The sequence below is a fragment of the Carassius carassius genome, chromosome 38 (assembly GCF_963082965.1).
Source record: "Carassius carassius chromosome 38, fCarCar2.1, whole genome shotgun sequence".
NCBI classification, from domain to species: Eukaryota; Metazoa; Chordata; class Actinopteri; order Cypriniformes; family Cyprinidae; genus Carassius; species Carassius carassius.
This window is the reverse complement of record NC_081792.1, coordinates 22,255,489-22,277,620: the sequence shown is the minus strand read 5'-3', so window position 1 is coordinate 22,277,620 and position 22,132 is coordinate 22,255,489. Positions and strand designations below refer to the sequence as shown.

Below are 22,132 nucleotides of genomic sequence, written 5' to 3'. Positions count from 1 at the left end.
CCTTCAGGGTCAATCAAAACACTTAAAAAAACTTAATATCTCAGTAGTATTGTCATCAATAATTTCAAATGACATAAATGGTACATTTAACTTCAGTGCAGGAATCTTGTATCCTTATAAACACATACAGCAAATTAGTAAAATTTTCCATTAAATAATTAAATCTACAATGCATTATACTGAAAGATATTAAAAAAATACTGAATTGAATTGTGACATACCGGTCTGACTTCTCCATTGGTGTTTGTATATTGTCGTGCAAGCCCAAAATCTAGCATATAACATTTCCTGTATGTTGAAGGCAGCCTTCCCATGGCAAAATTGGACTGGAAAGAAAATCCAAAGATCCTTAATAAATAAAATCACTTCAGGAAACCTAATGACAGTGATGCATTGTATTATTATTCTACACACAATTAGAAGGCAATTACAGGAAATCTATCAAACATTACCGGTTTGATGTCTCGGTGGAGAAAGCCAACAGAGTGAATGGCTTCTATGGATTCTAGAATCTGTTTTCCCAGGCGGAGGGTTGTGCTCATGGTAAAGGTGCCACGTGGCTGACTTCGCCTGAGTTCTGCCAGGTTTCTACCCTGAGAGTCATAACAAAGTGTAATTGAAGCCCTCACACCTCCATATCACCAGTAGTACACAGTCACAGTATTTCAGAGAAAATAGCATGTGATGGTGATCTACCATAAAATGTTCCTCAGTCTTTCCAATGCATCTATTTGCATTGGTGTTGATGAGATCTGATGTTGCTGTAAATGCGACTAGTTATGATAGTATCGTTTACCTGCAGCTGCATGACGACATAGTTGAACTTATCATTTCGCCCACAGCCAATGAACTTACACACATGGTTTTTACCTAAAAAAAGAAAATAACATAACATGTAGGCAGGTCATTAATGATAATTTTTTTAAATGACATTATTGGTCAGAGTGATTAAAAGACCAAATACAAAGATAACTATATTCACTTGGCCAATCAACAGAAAAATCTTCCAAAATCTACTGACAGATGTGTCAATCAGTGTTGTTATTTTTAACTAACGCTAAACTATTCAAATAAATTTGAACTGAAAGCTTTTTAATTGAAAACCACAGTAAAATAAAATATTAATATACATTTAAAAACTTAAAAGAAAATTTGAAATGTTGCCTTGGCAAGTAACTAAACTAATTAACATTAACATTCATTTCTATCATTTTAACTTCCAAAATTATAAAATGAAACTGAAAAAAAAGCAATATAGAAATAACTGAAAAAACAAAAACTAATAAAAATGACAAAAACCTTAATGAATAAAACTTTATCTAAAGTTACAATGAGAATTGAAAATAAAACAAAAATTATTTAGTTACAATTATTAATATATGCTACTTTATTATAGAAATAAAACAAAAATAACACTGGTGTTAAAAATGTTGAAAACTCTTGTATTTTGTGAGTTTGAGAAAATACTAAATGTAAAATAAATGTACAAAAAAATCAGCTATTTTTTATATACCTAATATCATTTTGTATATATTGTTTTCATATATTTTTTCTGTATTATAGTATGGTGAGTATCATATTTAGTTATTTTTATTCTTTCTGATGACTAATGGTTGAAGTGAATCATCTGAATAAGTGTGTGTGTGTGTGTGTGTGTGTGTGCTTGGCTGTATGATCTGTAGGCCGCTTCACATGTTTGTAGTCACGTAGGCTGTGTTACTGCCGCTTCATTCACAGTGCTAAATATATAATGTGCCACACATGGTCCACTCTGATGGGATGGTCAGTCTTTACAGATTTTAATAAATGCCTTAGTAATGATGATGTCAATTAAATACTTTATAAAATAATAAAACACCACTAACATATCATTTCGTATTAAGCCTTTGAAACACAAGGCACCTGTTCCTTCAATTCGATTATTTTCTATAATTGAAATGATTCAAACAATACATGTTTAACTGAAGACAAGAACTCCAAGGCACTCGAATATCTCAGTGAAAAAATTAAAAAGCCTTTATTACATTCTTGGCTTGCTTTTTTAAAAAATGGTGAGAGGTACACCTACGCGTTGCGGCTACATGCCTTCATCAGGGTGTGTATTACAAACAATGTCTCAGTTCATTTAACAACAGCTAATTAATCAAATTAGAAACACCTGGTCACTCTGTGTAAAGCAACTCAAAGAGAGAGGTAAAAAAAAAAAAAGGAAGGAAATTCAAATTGCATCTCTTACAAGTCATAAAGTGTGAAACTATCATTATAAATATAATGCATGAGAGAGAGAAAAAAAATAAAAATAATAATAATATCAGAACATCTCACACAAAAGTAATAAATCATGAAATTATCAGCATAAATATAATGCATGAGACAAAAAATAAATAAATAAAATAAATAAATAAAAAATATCAAACCATCTCACACAAAAATAATAAATCATGGAATTATCATCGTAAATATAATGCATGAGAGACAAAAGAAAGAAAAAATTCATTTAAGAAATGGTACAAAGTCTAACTCTCCGTTTAAGCCTGGAAATGTAGTTGCTTTCAATGTATAAATCCAGAAAGACTCTCTCTGGGTGCTTCTCAATATCCATCCTCGTCTCCTCGCTCCTCTGTCCTCCATCCTATGACCCGGAAACCGATCGAACTCAGCCATCTTGAAGGACATCTCAATTCTCTAATTGCACCGCGAGGAGGCGAGGATCGAGAAGGGAGGAGGCTTCCTGAGGAGCGATCAGCGAGGATACACAGGTGTATCCTATGCGGAAGTCTTTTATCGACTTAACGTGACGCACGTATAAATTCTCCTCCCCCTTCACATCTGTTGTAACAATTTTTATTTATATTTTACCTTTTCACTTCAAATAAACCATGCATGTCATATATTTCAAACAGGGCATCTTGCTTTATTAATATTTATTATGAATGTCTTAATTAACAAACTTTAACAACATAAGGGCAGATCCCTTTAATTACAGCTGATGACACTTTGAAGTAACGCTGAAGGGAGCGAGGATAAATCATTTCACTTGATTCAAGTCCTCCATCCTCACGTCTTTTCCTTGCGTCCTTCCCTCGCATCCTGAAGAGGTGGAGCTAAGACACGAGGAAAGGAAGCGAGGAAAGGAAACGAGGATGCACAAATATGAATTGAGAAGCACCCTCTGTAACAGCCTATTAGTCCTATCTCCTCCCCTGATTGATTTCGGGATATGTTCAATGCCAGTAATTTTTAATGTACGTGGATTACCATGATTCGCATCTCTATAGTGTAGGGCCATAGGGTATAATGGGTTGCAAACTCTAATCGCATTTTTATGCTCTGCTAATCTGGTCTTTAATTTTCTTGTAGTCATCCCTATATAGAAACAACCACATGGACACTCCAACTTATAGACCACGAATGAGGTATTACAATTAATAAATGATCTTATTTTAAATTCAGAACCAGAGGTTACATTTCTAAACACACCAGTCTTAACCATATTATCACAATGATTGCAATTACCACATCTGTAATTTCTTACACTTAAGCCTAACCAGGTATTTGATTTCATAGCTGGAAGATGACTTCTCACAAGTTTATCTTTGATTGTAGGTGCTTTTCGAAACGCAATGGAAGGAGATTCAGGCATGACTTCTCTTAGATAAGGATCACTCATAACTATTTCCCAATTACTTTTTATAATTTTCTTAATTCTGTTAGCCTTTCTATTAATTTCATGATTTATTACTTTTGTGTGAGATGTTCTGATATTATTATTATTTTTTTTTTTCTCTTTCTCATGCATTATATTTATAATGATAGTTTCACACTTTATGACTTGTGTGTAAGAGATGCAATTTGAATTTACTTCCTTTTTTTTACCTCTCTCTTTGAGTTGCTTTACACAGAGTGACCAGGTGTTTCTAATTTGATTAATTAGCTGTTGTTAAATGAACTGAGACATTGTTTGTAATACACACCCTGATGAAGGCATGTAGCCGCAACGCGTAGGTGTACCTCTCACCATTTTTTAAAAAAGCAAGCCAAGAATGTAATAAAGGCTTTTTAATTTTTTCACTGAGATATTCGAGTGCCTTGGAGTTCTTGTCTTCAGAGATTTATTATCCCACAACCAAAGAGCACCGAGACTTTATACCCCATGCAGCACTTTTGTTTTTGCATTACTTTGAATACATGTTTAACTATCTTAATTAGAAATTAATTTATAGGTTGTTCCTGTGTCCTCAATATATGGTTTTATCCTGTGAGTCCTCTGTGATCTCATTTTAGCTAACCAAATCATCCCAAGTTACATCATTTCTGACAGGAAGACAACAGACCAAACATCAGTAAATAATAGAAATGGATAAGATAAAAAGAAATCAGTAATTTAAAAATTTCAATAGATGGTTAAAAATACAGATTTCCATTCAAATGTTTGGGGTCAGTATGACTTTTTTTTAAGTCTCTTAAGCTCACAGAGGCTGCATTTATTTGATCAGAAATACAGTAAATATTCAGTAATACAGTGAAATATTACTACAATTTAAAATAACTGTTTTCAATTTGAGTATTTTTTAAATATCAAAGCTGAATTTCAGCAGTCATCATTCTAGTCTTCAGTGTCACATGATCCTTCAGAAATCATTTTAATATGCTTATTTGCTGCTCAAGAAACATTTATTACTATTATCAATGTTGAAAATAATTGCGCTGCTTAATATTATGTCGGAAACAGCAATACTTTTTTTCAGGACTCTTTGATGAATAAAAGCTTCAGAAGAACAGCCATCATTTGATATGAAAACATTTTGCACCAAATGTCTTAACTTGAAAAATGAAATGCATATTTGCTGAATAACTAAACTTTTGGACTGCAGTGACTGAATTAGAAGTGTCTGAGTTTATGCAGTGCACATTCTTAAAGCCTGGTAACGTTACATAATTTTATAGAAACACTTCATTAAATTAAAACAGAAAACGTTTTAAGAGTTCAAAAGGTACTTCATAACACAAATGACCCGGAGTATTCCTTTGGGAAATTTGTCTTCAGCTACTGGACAACGTGATGTCTTGTCAATGTCAAAGTGATGTTGATAGTGTCTCAAAATCCCTCTAACGATGACCATGTCTTACCCTGCAGTTTCTTCAGAACTGCCACCTCCATCTTCAAGACCTGTTTGGGCTGTTGAGCTGACTCCACTTTTAACGCCACATTCTCCCGAGTCAGCAGGTCCAACGCATCATAGATTTCCCCGAACCCCCCTCCACCTATTTTCTTCAGCTGGACATCAAAAAAAAAAAAAAAAAAAAAAAACACAACAGGATGTTATCTACATTTTTGTGTGTCTTATTTGCTAATGATTTCATGCATTAAACCTGAAGTGCGAGAAACAGTTGTTTTCCTCCCAATGTAAGTGCTTGATGATCTCATAAAATGCATTTGGGAAACATTAAAAAGCACTGTAATATCTGCATTTCAAGTGCCTCAAAAATATCTTTATTTCCCTCTCCTGAGATATACATTTCAAACAACAAACTCAATAAATATCACTGTAACATAAACCCGTCTACGTGTGCACGATCGTGTATTTATGAAAAATCCTTGTTTCATTGATTACCAATTTAGAGGGCACATATATTGATCAGGGATACGCTATTATTGCAGCAGGCCCTCTGCAGACAAACATTAATCAGGTTTGCATAAATGTGTTACAAATTTCACAATACAGACTAATACATTTCCACTAGACAACAGAGAAAGCAAAGCAGAAGTTTGAATCATAAACCATCCTGTCTATTTGAGTCAGTAATGTCACTCTCTCCTCTTGTTCTCGTGAAGTCTAGAGCCCATTTACTCTGGCTGGGAATTGAGCAGTCATGTGAGAAGATCCTCTTCTCCTTTGTACTGGGAATTTTGTGGAATTTGATCTCTCTGTAATGTCTCTTGACAAGACAGTCCCAGTGATTGGGGTCAAAAGAGCCGTTAGTTTTACCGTTACATAATCTACTCAGAACGGGAGAAAAGATAGGTGTCTGAAACACACATATATATTTTCATCTATAGAAGCTCCTATATACATATATAATTTTAGTGAAAATCTTCAACATAGCATATTAACTAATATATTAATTAATTATAATAATTACATTTATAAATAATATATCATTAAATAATTGTATATATATTAATGACAATGAATAAGCAATACTTAGGATTCTGTGCTACTTTTAGGTCACAAATCAAAAAAAGCACAAGCATACAGGATGTTTTGTATTGTTATATTTATCTTGGTGCATTACTGTGCATCCCTGTGTGTACAAACGTCATGTTCAGATCTTCCGAACACCTACCACTTTCCATCGATCTTTGACCATGCAGTTAGGGGGCAGTATGTCCTGCTGCTCTGCAGTGCCGTTCATGTTGGCGTTGTCCTGCAGAGCTGGCGCTAGGCACTGCAACCCTGAGAGCACTCTGGCAGCCCCCAGCTTAAATGATCCATTTATCTGTGAAAAGCCACCAAAATGTGTTAAATCACCTATTCATTGCTATCATGCTTTTGGTCAGTTGAACTGGCTTCTACATGCAGTGGCCATTCAAACTTCAACAAACGCTAATATTCCAAAGAAAGCCATTAACTTTGGAATGTGTGATTTAAGAAAGTAGCAATGAAATAAAACCAATTTATTCCTGCAGTTATTTACTGATACATATTCAAGAGGCAAAAAGAACCCTGAGCACTTTAATGTTACCATGCTGTTAGCAGACAAAAGAAAAGGTCTACTAGGCACATCCATTGACCCACATACTTTTTGACCCAAATACCTGCGCAAATAAAATAGCCATAGTCAGAGGAGAAAAGTCTAGAAATCATGTGAATGAAGAAAAAATTACACGCACTAGCCTGCATAAACACACTGTGAGGATATTTCATTCTACTGTACAGTATATGGATGAAAAGTAGCTTATGAAGTGTACAAACAGGGGATACTAAAACAGTTCCATTAAGTGTGCCTTGCATTTCTGATAGGATTTAAACAGGAGCCATTATCAGAACACCTAAAATATTTATTATTAATTTATTGAAATTAATACATTTATCTTATTGCCCTAAAGCAATGTTATTCAAATCCCATGCTAGACCAAAAAGGGACACACTGACACTAACATTCTGTCTGATATGGATAAGCCATTATGGTCAATGGCAAATGATTGATTACAATTAAATACTATTTTGTCTAAATAAATTGAAAACATAACACAAAAAAACTAAAATCAGTCATTTAAAAAAATATTACAAGCAAATTTGAGCATCACAAAGTTATATTATACAGTTTATAAAAAAAAGAAAAAACTGATATTCAATTTGAGATGGTCTAAAGCTCAATTTAACAGTGTTATTAAATTATTTTAGTGAATTTTAATGTTAAAATGGGAAAAAACAAACTATATATATTTAAATTATACCGGGAATATTCAGCATCAGCTAATAACCAATATATCGTGCATCCCTAAAATAACAAGGCCAAATACTACTCCCACTGTAAAAAGAGACAGATCGATAATCAGTTTGAAAAATTATTATTATTATGATTATTCAAACTTTTTTAAATCAGCTATCAGAGCTTAAGGTTTACCAATAAACAGCACAACGGAATCTGGTTTTCAAAACAGCATTCAAAATTTCAAAAACTAACTGAATATTTTAATGTCTTTATTGAATAATTTATATTGAGTCAGAAAGCACAAATAGAACAATTAATTAAAAAAAGAATACTGTTAAAAATTTTTATAAATGGCAATGGTCATAAAAAAAAAACAATATCCGTCAATCTCTAATTCAAAAAGCAGATGATTGATAATAAATTCTATTAGTCATTCAGTTTTTAAAGACTTAAATATGTCCCACTTTTACATTAAACATCAGCCTTTTAGCACAAATGAAGTTCAGCACTAAATACAGACTCTAAATGCTTATTATAGCACAGAATCTTTACTCCAAGGTTCAATTAAACGAAGGTTAAGATGCATAATAAAACCCAATAACATGCTTTTTGGCATGCAGCACCATTGTTTTGTTGGTTAAACATGCAGGGCCCAGCTCGGCTCAGATTCAGGAGCTCAGTCGCTAACTCATGCCCAGCCCAGCATCCGTTAAGAACTGCAGTCTCTAGTGCAGCATCTTAGAGAAGTGCTCTACAGACAATATAGGAACAAACTGCACTATGATATAAGGTTAACAAAGAAGAGTGACAGAGCGTAATATTGCCAACTCATGTGCCAAGTTCCTGACACCTGCATTGATGTACCCTTGATCGAACAAGGAGATTTGAGGAAATTGACTGGAAAATGAGAGTCTGAATATCATACAGGCAGTGGCAGGGATGAATGATGCAGTTTACAAATATATAAAAGACTGAAAGCTTGTTTGGTCCGAATGCACATGAGTTGGCAACAGAATGTAAGCAGTGAAGAGTTTAATCACTTTGCATTGGTTTCTGAACACTGAGATACAACTGAAGTTCATTAAGCCAGCATTTCCACACTCTACAGTGGCCAGTTGTGAATGAGCTCTTTATTCTAGCTACATTGTTGTGAATTTATTGTAGCTATTTAACCATTATATCTCATGCCTTGCTTTCCCATCTTTTCATTCACAGCCAATCGTCAATTGCTATTTGTTCAACAGAGACCGCCCATGTTTTCAACGACCTTGGTTCAGGAAGTATTTTTCCATTCATTTTTCCCATAGGGATTTTTACAAAATTATTTGTTAAAAGAGTTAAAAGCCATGAACCAAATCGACGAGCTATAAGGTGAATCACAGCATCGGACAAAATAACAAAGAGGGTATAAGACTGTGTACTTAACCCCTTTAATGATTAAATCCTACGAAGCATTACAAATGACATAAAATAAAAATAATAAAAAGTATGGAGAATTATAAAACTATTGATTTAAAGAAAGAACATATTTTACATTTACATTTTATATTTAATAATTTAGCAGACCCTTTTATTTAAAGTGACTTATGCAGATTGCAAAATATGTACTGTCTTTTTTTTTTTTTTTTACTGAAATTTATATAAAAAATTAAAAAAATAAAAAACTGTTAGTGGTTGCCAGAATTTTACTGTAAAAAATATGGTAGCAGCGTTTTACAGATTTCAATTCAATTTTCAGTAAAACAATTATTTACTGTAATACTGTAATAATGTTTATATACCAAAATATTTTTTTATTTGTTCTTATTCACTTCCAAAAACTGTATTCTGTATAGGAAAAATGTTCCTTTAGATATATTAGTTTTTCACCATATATATAATAATACTCAGGGATAATGTAGTTTTCATCAGGAATTTTGCTGTCATACACAATTATAAAAATAAAAAAAGTAATAATGTGGGCTGATGGCTTCAACAAAAGGCATATAGCACTGGTTCTCAATCTTGTAGCTCACAGTAGGTCTGTCTTTAAAGGTTTTTAAGTTATCATTCCTCTATGGAGAAAATGAATGGGATTTTTTACTGCGGGTTCTAGACTTTTGCACAGATTTTTTTGTTTTTTATTGCATGAGAAACATCTTTGCAAACTAAAGTGTAAAATGTCTGCCAATGTGTGGAAATACTATTGCTTCATTCCCATTACAAATGGAATCCACCTTAGGCCAAAGGACAGACAGATATCCTCAATATTTTCTACATTAGCTGCTATCTCTCCCTTACAAGCGACAAACTAACAAGCAGCTTCTGAACAGTCCTAGGGTTGTTGTTCGCACACAGGCCATAATGCTGGCAAAACAACTAAAGCATTCAATCGCACGGCTTGTATTCTCGCTAATCTGCATGGGAGATTTTTTTTCTCAGTTTCGTTCCAGGGGACCCATGGGATGTGAGGTTACGGTGAGCGAAAAGCAGAGGGGGTGCCATTCAAAGTCACCTTTATTAAAAAAGAATAATAATTGAAATTCCTCTGAATCCCAGGGAAGGGAAGCGTCAACAGCCATTTTGTGATCAAACTCTGATAAGTGAAGTGCAGCCACATTTCCAGGAAGGGAGAGGGGGGAGCTATGAAGGACAGTGTAACTCTCTCACCATGTTCACAAATCTCTTCAAAAACCTTACGTCTCTGACAAATATCTTGCAACTGACCAATTTAGTCGACGCCAAAACCCTCCTCTGCCAGCCTACAAGCCAGAAAAACAAGAGAAGAGATGGATTATACTTAACAAGCAATTAGTTTTATGCACTTTGAGCTGATGGAGCACTTGATATGACGTTACGGCTGTTTTGTTTTCCTTCTCTGTGCTAGTTATCAAGGATTTGGCACATCGGATAGTGGTGGCTGAAGATCGCAAACCGTCAGCAGTTCCCTTTTTGACTATTATGACACTCACCATCCATCTTAATGCAAGCATGGGTCTGACAGAAACTCAATCCTTAAGGATGAATGTCACAAAGGTCAGTTTGCACTCAATGTCCCAGAGAAAGGTGATACATGCATTATTGAATCATAAGCTAATGCGCAAAATGAAAAAAATGTGTCTTTGACTTGACATTGCGAAAAGACATCACCATTACAAAAGCCCTGTGAACTGAAGAAAACACAAAAAGATACTGGTGTGCAACACAGTGAGATGGACACAGATACATACACAAATTACAGCACACTTGGACACTATGGGCCAGTGAAAAAGATGGACAGTAAATACATATAATGCTTTCATAAGTGCATAAATGTTATGTTCAAATGCATAAGGGAGAGCAGGGGTAAGCTGTGCCGATTTACTTTAGTTTTCCAAATAAGCAAAGAAAAAATACTATGAATTCTCAAAAAAGGCCCATGTTTTGTATTGTCATGTATTTAAAATTATAAAATTATTAATAATGCACTATCCCTTTCTTAAAGAAAAAGGTTTAAAACAAAGGTTTACTATTCTGAATATTGAATTTTTATTAATAATAATATTTATATACTGTAATAAAATACAAAGTGGGAGGGGGGGGTTGGGGGTAAGATCTTTTAGATGCCTAAATGCTTATAAAACTACCTCGTAAACTTGGTTTGACATAAAAGTTATTTTACCTGTCATGTAAAAATAAATTGACTTTCACATGCAAAAACTCACTTTTGAAAACCTAAAACACACACACATACACAAAAAGACTCAATCACAGGAAAACCTATATGATGGACCGTTAAAATATTTGGATTCAAAAATACATTTTGAGGAGGGCGCATCTTACCCCATTCTCTCTTATGTCACAGAGTTGGAGTAAAGTTTGTAGGAAATGTTCACAATATTTATCAGAACACTGCATAACAACTTACATAAGATTTAACATTTCATAGCAATCCTTACTCCAGATTATTTCCCATGCTTTAGTAAAAAAGTAAAAGGCAATTCCCTATTTTAAAATACATCTAGATGCTCTCACCCTACCTGGCACACAGACTACGTGAAGTCAGTCCTTTCCTTCGTTTAGAAATCTTCATTTGGGTCCTCACAGTGACACAAACCATCAGCTGGGACCGTTTTTAAAATAATAAACCGCCTTATTCTTGCATTTTGTTACTGATGCTCCATCTAGTTAAAATTCTGTCCACAGATGCTAAAATAAATAGCGGTTTGACTAATAAGACAACAGCAAATTATAATATTTATCTTTGCTATGTAACTTAAAACATTTCTTAATCACACTGATAATGCTCTGCGAGCCAGTGGACTACCACAACACCCACTGGAAGCTCACTTGGTTATCTAATCGTAAACATCACGCCTTTAATATAAAAACCGTGCAGTATATGATGATGACACAAAGGTCCAAGGTTAAAGCAAATACACAAATCTGGCAGGTGACGTGCTCTAATTCGCCATATAAACGCACGCGCTAGATTGGCATCATAGTGCAAACATCTTAAACCAGAGAATTAAGAGATTATATAAATCAATATGATTCTACCCAGAAGTTCGATACATCCAATTCATTTTGATAAATAAACAACTGTCCGGTCGCGCATCCTTTGCGATGTCCGCACTGCAGCGCGTCAAACACCCATGCAGTGACTCTGTACAATCTGTAGAGGACGCTGGGTAGATTAATATTCATGAAGTCGCGTGACGTTCGTCTCGTAAAGCTCCGTGATTGGGTGATAGACAGAAGCTGCGTTAGTCAACTAACGAATTGTACGGTGATAAACGCTTAGCTTATGAATATTAATTACGATCCAGGAAGGTTGACCATAGAGGTTGACAAGCAACGTCAGAATGACTTTTTTATTATTCATTGGCTGTGCCTTGGCCGTAGTAGGATTTGTTATTTCACCTCCTGGCTACACCCGTTATCATCATGCATTTTGTAGACGTACATAAACTAGTACACAAATCAAAATGAGAGAAAAGTCTCTACGATTACAGAACCCTGAAAAGTCCACAACGTGGAAAGTAAACATACCGGTCCAAACAGAAAAGCGCATCCAAAAAGAACAACAATCTCACAAGTGGTGCATGTTATTTCATCAAACGCGTATAATGTATTTTCCAATCACCAAAAAATATTATTTGTAGACATCCCGGATGCAGTTGGCTTAATTTACATTCCTACGGAGAATGTTTTAACATGATAGCTTTTCTCCAATAGGACATGGCCTTTCATCTCAGGACCAGCCATATTGAGTTATACCGAGATTTAAATATAAAGCGCGCTTATTACCTGCTCATTTCTTATGTTTGGAGGCTCATAACCTGTTTTCCCTCGTCAGGATACTCTTTAGACCTCTCTCCACCATTGCTAGGGATGCTCCCTGCCCGTCTGCATCCCAGCATCAGCACCACACATCACTCTTCCTCCCTGCTCCAATACAGCGAAGTTGATGCTCTACAGCCGGTGTTCTGCTCCCTGCTGGTGGATTCTTCACTGCACATTATAACTATGTAATTTATAAGTCAGGAATAGTAGAGTTTAGTTCTTATGGGGATATGTTAGGATATAAACGAGTCATTCTAATATATATATATATATATATATATTTATTATTTCTATTTTAATTGGTGTGTACAACATTTTACTATGGAAGCAATCCTTGTTGGTCTTGGTCATGTGGTATATTTCCCTTTTTTTAATAAAAATAGAGAGAGAAAAAAAGATGCTACATTGTAATATTATAGGCATGCACGCACGCACACACACAAGAGACTCTTTGAGATTACTGGTCCATATATTGAAGTATATATAATAAATCGTATCAAATGTTTCATACATAAAGAGAATCTTTGATACAAACGGTATTTATACATTTACATGTTTGTTTTTTATGTTGGTTATACGGAGTCAAAGACAGGGTTTGAGAAGTTGATGTTTTCTGGCTCCTCTTCCTCAAAGTCTTCAGGACGAATATCTGTTTCAAACATCCGCTGCAGAAGTCCATCCACAGTTCTGGATCCTGGAAAATCAAGAAAAACCGGCCTTCAATACTTTTATTCTATTCTATTCTATTCTATTATAAAATAAAATGAAATACTTCTTGAAGCAATCTTGAACATGAGGGAGGGCTTCTGTTTGGCAGCTTCAGAAGGACCTAGTTCATTGTCATTGCTTTCCATTGCATCTACAAGACCAGTGTCCACACCATCCCTGACAAACACAATACCGCATAAACCTCCATTAGAGCCCAAAATCAACCACAAAAGGATGCTATGCTGATATGCTTCCATGAAACCTTTTTTTTTAATCAAATAATTGATAGCAGGTCTAAATGGCACATACTGTTGAACATTAAGCTCCAGCTCCTCTATCTTTTTCTCTAGAGAAGTATGCAGGTCACTTTTGTCAACTGTGTACTCCACCAAGAATGCCTCCAAGATAAACGCTACGAAAATACTGTGGGAAAATAAAATAATATTAGGCTCACTATTCACATTATGCATATTTGTATTTAAAACACAAAACACAATATTTTATTAGAAGAGTCCCTATTCTTACTTGACTATAATAATGACGACCACAATGTGAAAAAGGACAAAGAAAATTCTGGCTGAAATGTGTGTGACTGCTGTGAAACCACTGGCCAACAGTGCAGCGGAGTTAAGGGTAAAGCAATGCATGATAATGATGTTATTAGAACTTTCAAAGACCTTAGTCTAGACTCTCACAGCATTATCTTTTGAGCAGAAATACATTTTGATCTGTATTTGTAAAGGATATCATGCCACTGATTAACCACAGTGAGTTCCAGCAAGACAATGAAGGAAGAGACCACATTGTTGAAGTTGTTTTTGCAGTAGTTGAGTTTAGCAAAAGTGGTTCCTTTAAGGAGAGGGTTTCCACAGTACTCTTGATCAGGACTTGTAGAGTTAGGTTCAAAAGACTGGACTTTACCTTTAAATAATTCCATTCCAACCATGGCAAATATGTAATAGACCACCTGTAGAGGACAGCAGTGGAATTATACACATCCTTCCATATCAATTATGACAGTTATGACCCTAACTATTACTGTACAAAGTGTCCTTGATACCAGGTAGGGTGCAAAATAGATGGTTCACCAATGAGAGGATTGGTAATTTTTGGTTTTCATACTTTCCAAGAGGGACACATTCATCCTTTTTTTTTTAAGCAATAGCATGTATAATGCATGCAATGTATTGTATCCATTAAAAATTTTGGGGCTGGAGAGATTTATTTTTTAGTCTCTCATACTCACCAATACTGCATTTATTTGACCAAAAATACAATATTTGTTTTATTTATTTTAATATATTTAAAAATATATATTTTATTCATACAATAGAAAGAAAGAAAGAAAGATTTGGAACAACATAAGGGTGATTAAATTATGATAACTGACATTTTTGGGTCAACTACCCGTTAACAATATGTAAATACTCACCACTATGAGTTGGCCAAATGTAAGAATAGTTGGTCCAATTTTAATAAGAGTGTTGATGATGGCACGGAATCTACAAAGGTAAGTTTTTTAGTTTCATATCACATGACAGCATTAAAAGACTTCACATACACAAACCACTTTTGTTTAGCATTTGGCTGTAACTATCTGACCTCTTAATGGAATCCACCAAGCGTATGAGTCGGAGGACTCTCAAGATGAAAACGATGTCCAAAATCTGGCGACTTGTGTAACCTCCAGCTGCAAACAAAAATGTGGTCAATCAATTGCAAAGAAAAGACAATAAGATCTCTTAAAGGTTTGCATATAATCCCACTTAACAGCTTTGATATAACATTTAGAAAATGCAACACTGTGTCCAGGTACACTGCAACGATAATACATAAGTTCATACTTCATAACCCTTCATACTGTGCACTTACAGTGTTTGAGTGCTGAGTTAATGATAGTGCCAAAGAGTGCAGACACAATAATGATGGTATCAAACCTGTAAGAGATAGATTTTATTGAATTTGTTTTCATGCGAGCTCACACAGGTGTTATGTGATCAAATTCAGTAAGTCATACAAAACGAGGTCTTCTCACCAGTTCCAGAAATGATGTCGAGCAAAGAATGCCCGAGGCTCAGTAGCGTACAGTTTGAGAATGATCTCCAGCATATAAAGAGCCAGAAAACCCCACTCAGCATTTGATACTACAGGGTTCTCTTCATCCAGACCAATGAACACAGCATTCACCAGGATAATCAGGTCATAAACATACACAAACATTCTGGAACACACGATGCAACAAACAGATGACCATATGGGAAGCACATGTACAAACATGTTAAACAGCATCAAAACGTTGTCCAACTGGGTCACAAAAAGAACTAAGGCAGCTTTGTTGTAAACAAAAAAATAAATAAATAAAAGTGAAAGTCTCAATATCAATGCAAGTTCGATATTCTGTGTCCATGTACCTGTGATGAACCACATAGCGGATGAATCGGCTGACTGGGGAATTATACATAGAGGGGAAACAGATGTGAATGGGGTGCGGCTGTGATTTCACTGTGATCACCTGAATACTCAGAAGATCAGCAAGCTGGACAAATGCAAACTTTCCTGATCAGATAAAAAAAAAAAAAGATTAAGGGGGAAAATTTCATTTTTAAGTGCTTATTTTTGCAGAAAAGAAAAATCAGTTTGACCTATGTGTCCTTTATTCTGATCATCTAAGACGCTCCAGAGCAGTTCCCGGTGAGCAATACTGATATTCGGCTTGACGAGTTTAACCAGATGGTTCCATTTGGCCTGGGTCACCACGGGCTCTCCACCTTCACCCTGGGCCTCCTGGAGCAAAGAAAACGCTCGGCACATCTTAAATCTTCTGGCCTTCACCAGCTGTCGGACTTCCTCCTAGAAAGCATGAAAGAAATCAAGTCAGCATTTCAAGATTTTCTTAAAGTACTGTAAATAATTTCTTTAAAATGAGATCAATGTAAATGTGCAGATACTATGAGAAATTTGCATGCTGACATGAAAAATATGTGAATACCTTAAGGTGCTTTTTGTAGTTACTGTACACTACAGCCAGAAAGAAGGACATGAAGGTATATATGTTGATAACAATGTATAGAATGAAGAAAATAGTGAAGAAATCACTGTAGTTGTATGCCGGCATCCTACAATGAAAACATAAAAACAATATTTCAGAAGCGTTTGCATAGCATGCTAAAAGCATATTGTGGGTTGCTGAAAATCTTTTATACTACTGAATATACAGTTGCACACTAATAAAAATTTCACCAATGATAATAAAGCTTAAAAGGATACAGAGAGAGAAAATAGACTTACATGACGTCAGGGCTATTAGCGGTGGTCACTAATACATAAAGATCAAAAACAATATCCAAATAGTCTGTGAAATATGGAGAGCCATCAATGGTAAGAAGACCCCTGGAATAAAAGAAAAGGATATGACGAGCAGTTTAATGGTACAAATGGACACAAATGAGATGAATAGGAAAAACCAGAAGTACAGTATAAATGGAAGATACTGTATTTAGTTACCTTTTCCCAAACAATTTCAGAGCCACAAGAGAAAAGACCAACACGCTGAACATGAATAAGAAAAAAACATAGGAGATCTGAGGCAGTGCATTCCGAATACTCCTGAATGCCCTCCGCAGCTAAAGAAAAAAAAAGAAATGAATGGGAGTGGAGTAGAGTGGAGGAAAGACATTTGTCCCCTATGGACATACATTACCAGGTTTAGGATATGCAACATTTTTGTTCAACTTTTGCGCAACATTTCATGACAAAATTGTGTAAATGGACAAGTGCACCTCATAAAAACCATAAAATTAATGATTTGGCAAGTTAATTAAACAATGCAGGAAATAGATTAAACATAATTGATAAAAAATTATATCTAATGTCCTTTGATGGTAGTTTTCTTACTTGTCTTCCTTCTGTAACATTAACTAACAGAAGTGGTCTTAAGACCCTCGACCATCGGAGGGCAAAGTAGCCAGTTGACTTCAGAGCCCCGTATATAGTCAAATCAATGAAAGAGAGCTGTGAGACAGGAAGAATAAAGAAAGGTCATGAAACAAAAAAGCAGTTGCATTCCAAATCCGCCAAAATTTCTAGTTAAGCAAGCTAGATCACGACACTCTCAAACCATGTGCCTGACTTCACTTTGTCTACTCAGAGTCAGTGAACGTCACATTTCCTGGTGATCATGCAGAACTGCTGAGGATGACAAACTATGGGCTAAAGTTCATTTCTCAACAATGTTAAAAGACTACTTTCTCAGAATTTTCTCATGCTTATACAGACAGAATACTAATAATTTCTTACATTTATATAGCACTTTTCTAAGCACTCAAAGTGCATTACATGAAAGGGGGGATCTCCTCATCCACCACCACTTTAGGTTAATTAATTAGCATTACACTACTTGAATAATATATTATGACATGAACAAAATAAAACTGATTATGTACCTGTAAATTAAATGGAAATTTACAGTCCAAAAATATGCTTAAAACATGCATTTTCGATTAGAGGCCTACCGTTACAATGACTATGATGCAGATATTTTTGGGATCCTTCCAGAATTTATCCTTTGGAATGACTTTGGCATAGTGTACAATCCGCACAGTGAACGCAGAGAGGCATATGAGCTCAGTTGTAGAAGTCGCCTAGAGAACACATCACACATAAAACTTTAGAATTTCACTGTACCGGACGTTCTTCTGTGTAAAGTGTTTCAATGAAAAAGCTGTTTTTCAATGAACATGAACTTCCAGGAAATATCCTATTGTGTCATTTGGGGGGTTGGCATGGAATCCAGGATGTCATAAAAGCTCTCTTTTATGTTGCTAGTCAAATTATGCACTTGGAGAGTATATTGCAAACTCAATCCGTGTTAAAACATTTAAAACAATGTATTATATGATAAATATACAGTGTCAGTGTTAAGGAAGATTCAATTTTTACACAATCATAGGCAAGTTTTCATTTCAGAATATAGAGCATAATACATGCTTTGTAGTTAAATGGAGATAGAAACAATGAGCATCCAAGAAATATTCAACCGCCCATTCACAAAACTACACAATGGTACAGATTGGATAAATGATTAAACAACTGCTTGGCTGAATTTTTTTTAAAACGTAAGTCATACCCATATAGGAAGTGGCACAACAGCAGGATCCTCAAAGAGAGCCAGAGCGAGATTTACAATGATGAATACGTATACCAGCATCTGCATGAACCAGTGATTGTACAACAAGTACAGCCTGTGGAATATTTTACAGATTTTATAATACACAATCCAGTAATAGTCCAAGTTATGTAAATGATTGCTAGATCATAATCTCTTACCTCACAGCTTGTGGTGAAGTATCAAAAAAGATGTTCCTGTTATACTGGGCATCTGACACATAGACTGTGGCAAGGTTGAATTTCTAAAACAACATCAGCAAACATCAAGAGACCAAGAAGAGAGAATAAAAACCAGTTTGAGTGGGCATTTAAGTCTACATAAAATAATTTATTTATCCACATCTCACTTTTTCTAGTTCATTTTAAATGCTTCTGTGTAACAAATGGATTTATAAAAGTGCAAATATTCCATATAATTTCTCTATTAATATTATGTCATAAAATCTGCATAACTAACACTTAATAATTAGCAAAAGGCTGTGTAAAACTGAATTAAATGGAGTGGCACACCATAGTACATATATTAACTTATCAAAACTATTTTGGATATTTTTGTCTCTATAACACCCTTTCGAACTACAGTCATGACTCAAAAGCCTTTGAAGAAAATGGGACTAATATGTGCGTGCATGTTTATTCTTACAGTTTAGTCAATGCATAATTACATTTGTGTGGCAGACTACCATAACAATCCATTTCTCTACAAATTATAAACAATTAACAAAAGGCGAAGTTTTTAAATGCATTTTCTTGACAAGGAAGATGCTTCTCTTGCGCCACAATTTAAAAGGATTATACATGTTGCGTTAAGTTCAAGAGACTTTCTATTCCTAATTAATAAGCCAAACAATCTAAACTTAGAATCCGAGTTACATTTATTAACCCAAAGCTGTTTTTTAAACCCATCTGATGTTTACACATCGCGGCACATTGATGAGTAACGTTACAGGTTTCCAAGAACAGCATTTCCACGTAACATACCTCTGTCATCTCGTCTGAAACGTTACTGGAAACATTATTTCGTCCATTGGTTAAACCTTCATCCTTCGATAAAGTATGGCCCTTTGGTTTCTCGGTCTCAGACATTTTTCTCTATTCCTCAAATTTTCCCTGTCCTTTTGCAGCTCATACAGATCCAGTTCACAGGAAATCCCGTCTTGAAAAAGTTTATCTTGCAAACGAAGCGAATTTACTCATTCTTAGTATGGCGAAGGCCTCGCTATTACAAATTTATGATCCACGCCTTCATATTTGGAAAATCAGCGAGCAACGTCACAATGAGTAAATTAATATTTAGTAGACAAGCCATCTTACCAATCAACTTGAGGGTGATCTATTTAATATTAAGAAGCAGTGCCTTCCATTGAGGTGAAGCCTCGCTTTGATAGGATAGACGCCATGTCTAATTAATATTCATAAGCGGAGGCCTCGCCATAGTAGGATTTGATTGGCTCAATCCCGCATATCCCAAACGGTGGAAATGTCTTATTTGGCTTTAACCTCCAAATAAACGATTATCGGGCGAATAATATAAATTGTCAAGAACATACATATAAGAATTAAATACACAATTTCTTTAAAACAGAGTTTGTAATGCTGTGCATTTTGACCGGTCATGTGACTGAATCCAGCGGAAATAGCGGAGAAGATCCACAGGCTCAAGAAAACGACTGTGTTATGATTAACCCGAGGTTTCCTTATGTTTACACTGTAATTTACTCTGAGCTCTCAACACGAGGAACACCACAACATCATAATTTATTTTCAACTTGTATGTATGTATGTCTATGATGTATGTATGTATGTATGTATGTTTATATACACTACCGATCAAAAGTTTGGGATCAGAACGTTTTTTAATGTTTTCTATTTATTTATTTATTTATTTATTTACAGGAGTTTCTTACGCTCATCAAGGCTGCATTTATTTGATCAAAAATACAGGAAAAATTGTAATATTGTGAAATATTATTATGATGAAAAATAACGTTTTTCTATTTAAATATCCATTAAAATTAAATTTATTCCTGTGATACAAAGCTGTATTTTTAGCATCATTACTCCAGTATTCAGTGTCACATGATCCTTCAGAAATCATTCTAATATACTGATTTATTATCAGTGCTGGAAACGGCTGTGCTACTTAATATTTTTTGGAACCGGTGATCATTTTTTTCAGGATTCTATTATGAATAAAAATTAAAAAGAAGAGTATTTATTTAAAATAGAAATCTTTTCTAACAATATACACTATCGTTCAAGTTTGGGGTCAGTACATTTTTATTGTTTCTTTATTTAGAAAGAGAAATTAAAACTTTTATTCTGCAAGAATGTGTTAAATTGTTAAGAGGTGATAGTAAAGATTTATATTGTTAGAAAATATTTTTATTTTGAATAAATGCTGTTCTTTTTTACTTTAACTCAAAGAATCCCTGAATAAAGTATCACGGTTTCCAAAAAAAAAATATTTGGCAGCACAACTGTTGCCAACATTGATAATTCTAATAATAAATCAGCATATTAGAATAATTTCTTGAGGATCATGTGACACTTACACTGGAGTAATGGATGATGGAAATTCAGCTTTGAATCACAGAAATAATATTTTAAAGGATATTAAAATAGAAATCATAATTTTATATTGTAATAACATTTTGCAAGATTTTACTGTTTTTTCTTCTTCTTTATTTTTGATCATAATGCAGCCTTGATGAGCATAAGATACTTCTTTAAAAGAACATTACAAATCATACTGATCCCAAACTTTTGACTGGTAGTGTGTGTGTGTGTGTGTATATATATATATATATATATATATATATATATATATATATATATATATATATATATATAGAACAGTGAAATGTAGAGGCTGTATAAAAAAAAAAAAAAAAAAAAAAAAAGAGACCAACAACTGTAAAATTCTAAATAGTATTTATTTTCAACCAAAAGAGATTTCTATAAACGCCCTATATTGAGAAATCAATACAAGTCCATGCAAACAAACAATCTCTCTCTTTTTTTTTATATATGTAAATAAATTAATATCTGTGGATATTCTTATCTTAGTTTTAAAGTGGTTTGACTGCAAATTTGCCAAAGTCATTTTCATAACCCTATTAATTGCCTTCTGATGAAAAAAATAAATGTTTATGCACTGCAAATAGACAAAAGTTGATAACATTATTTTGAAAGACAAGCAGGAAAACTTGATTAAAAACGAGTTATTTATAATTACGTAATTTAAACAATCACATTTCAGACATGAAATATGAAATGATTTTATTGCTGGTGTGGTATATAAATGAAACCAGGAAATTCACTAATGAAAGATAATTATCATTCTACCAGATGCAAGTAATAATAATAATAATATATCCATCTCAAATATATAAAAATTGCAAAACTGCAGCATCCCATTCTTTACTCCAGATAGAAATGTGTATAAAAATACATCACATTCTTAAAGCATCTGTGGCTGAAGCTGCAGAAAAACAAAGGGTCACATATATAT

General features: G+C 34.3%; 2 protein-coding genes across 2 annotated transcripts in view; both read right to left on the bottom strand.

The window, feature by feature from the left end:
* The window catches only part of LOC132119575 (tau-tubulin kinase 1-like), a 30,307-nt gene extending 17,953 nt beyond the window's left edge, over nucleotides 1–12,354 (bottom strand). The window contains exons 1-6 of the mRNA XM_059529655.1: nucleotides 11,439–12,354; nucleotides 6,349–6,501; nucleotides 5,131–5,278; nucleotides 797–870; nucleotides 453–593; nucleotides 222–326 (exon numbers count right to left, since the gene is read on the bottom strand). Coding sequence (XP_059385638.1) covers nucleotides 222–326; nucleotides 453–593; nucleotides 797–870; nucleotides 5,131–5,278; nucleotides 6,349–6,417 — 537 coding nt within the window. The 5' untranslated portion in view covers nucleotides 6,418–6,501; nucleotides 11,439–12,354. The remainder of the gene's footprint in view (nucleotides 1–221; nucleotides 327–452; nucleotides 594–796; nucleotides 871–5,130; nucleotides 5,279–6,348; nucleotides 6,502–11,438) is intronic.
* Nucleotides 12,355–13,212: 858 nt separating this feature from the next.
* On the bottom strand, nucleotides 13,213–19,863 carry tpcn3 (two pore segment channel 3). The gene is made up of 19 exons (XM_059529656.1): nucleotides 19,600–19,863; nucleotides 18,778–18,860; nucleotides 18,578–18,692; nucleotides 17,964–18,092; nucleotides 17,347–17,463; nucleotides 16,957–17,075; nucleotides 16,741–16,842; nucleotides 16,442–16,568; nucleotides 16,095–16,302; nucleotides 15,864–16,008; nucleotides 15,488–15,673; nucleotides 15,325–15,389; nucleotides 15,055–15,142; nucleotides 14,885–14,954; nucleotides 14,200–14,419; nucleotides 13,978–14,068; nucleotides 13,762–13,875; nucleotides 13,517–13,629; nucleotides 13,213–13,438 (listed from the first exon to the last, which is right to left on the bottom strand). The coding sequence occupies exons 1-19, from the start codon at nucleotides 19,702–19,704 to the stop codon at nucleotides 13,317–13,319; spliced, it is 2,319 nt and encodes a 772-aa protein (XP_059385639.1). The 5' UTR covers nucleotides 19,705–19,863; the 3' UTR covers nucleotides 13,213–13,316.
* Nucleotides 19,864–22,132: the final 2,269 nt, after the last annotated feature.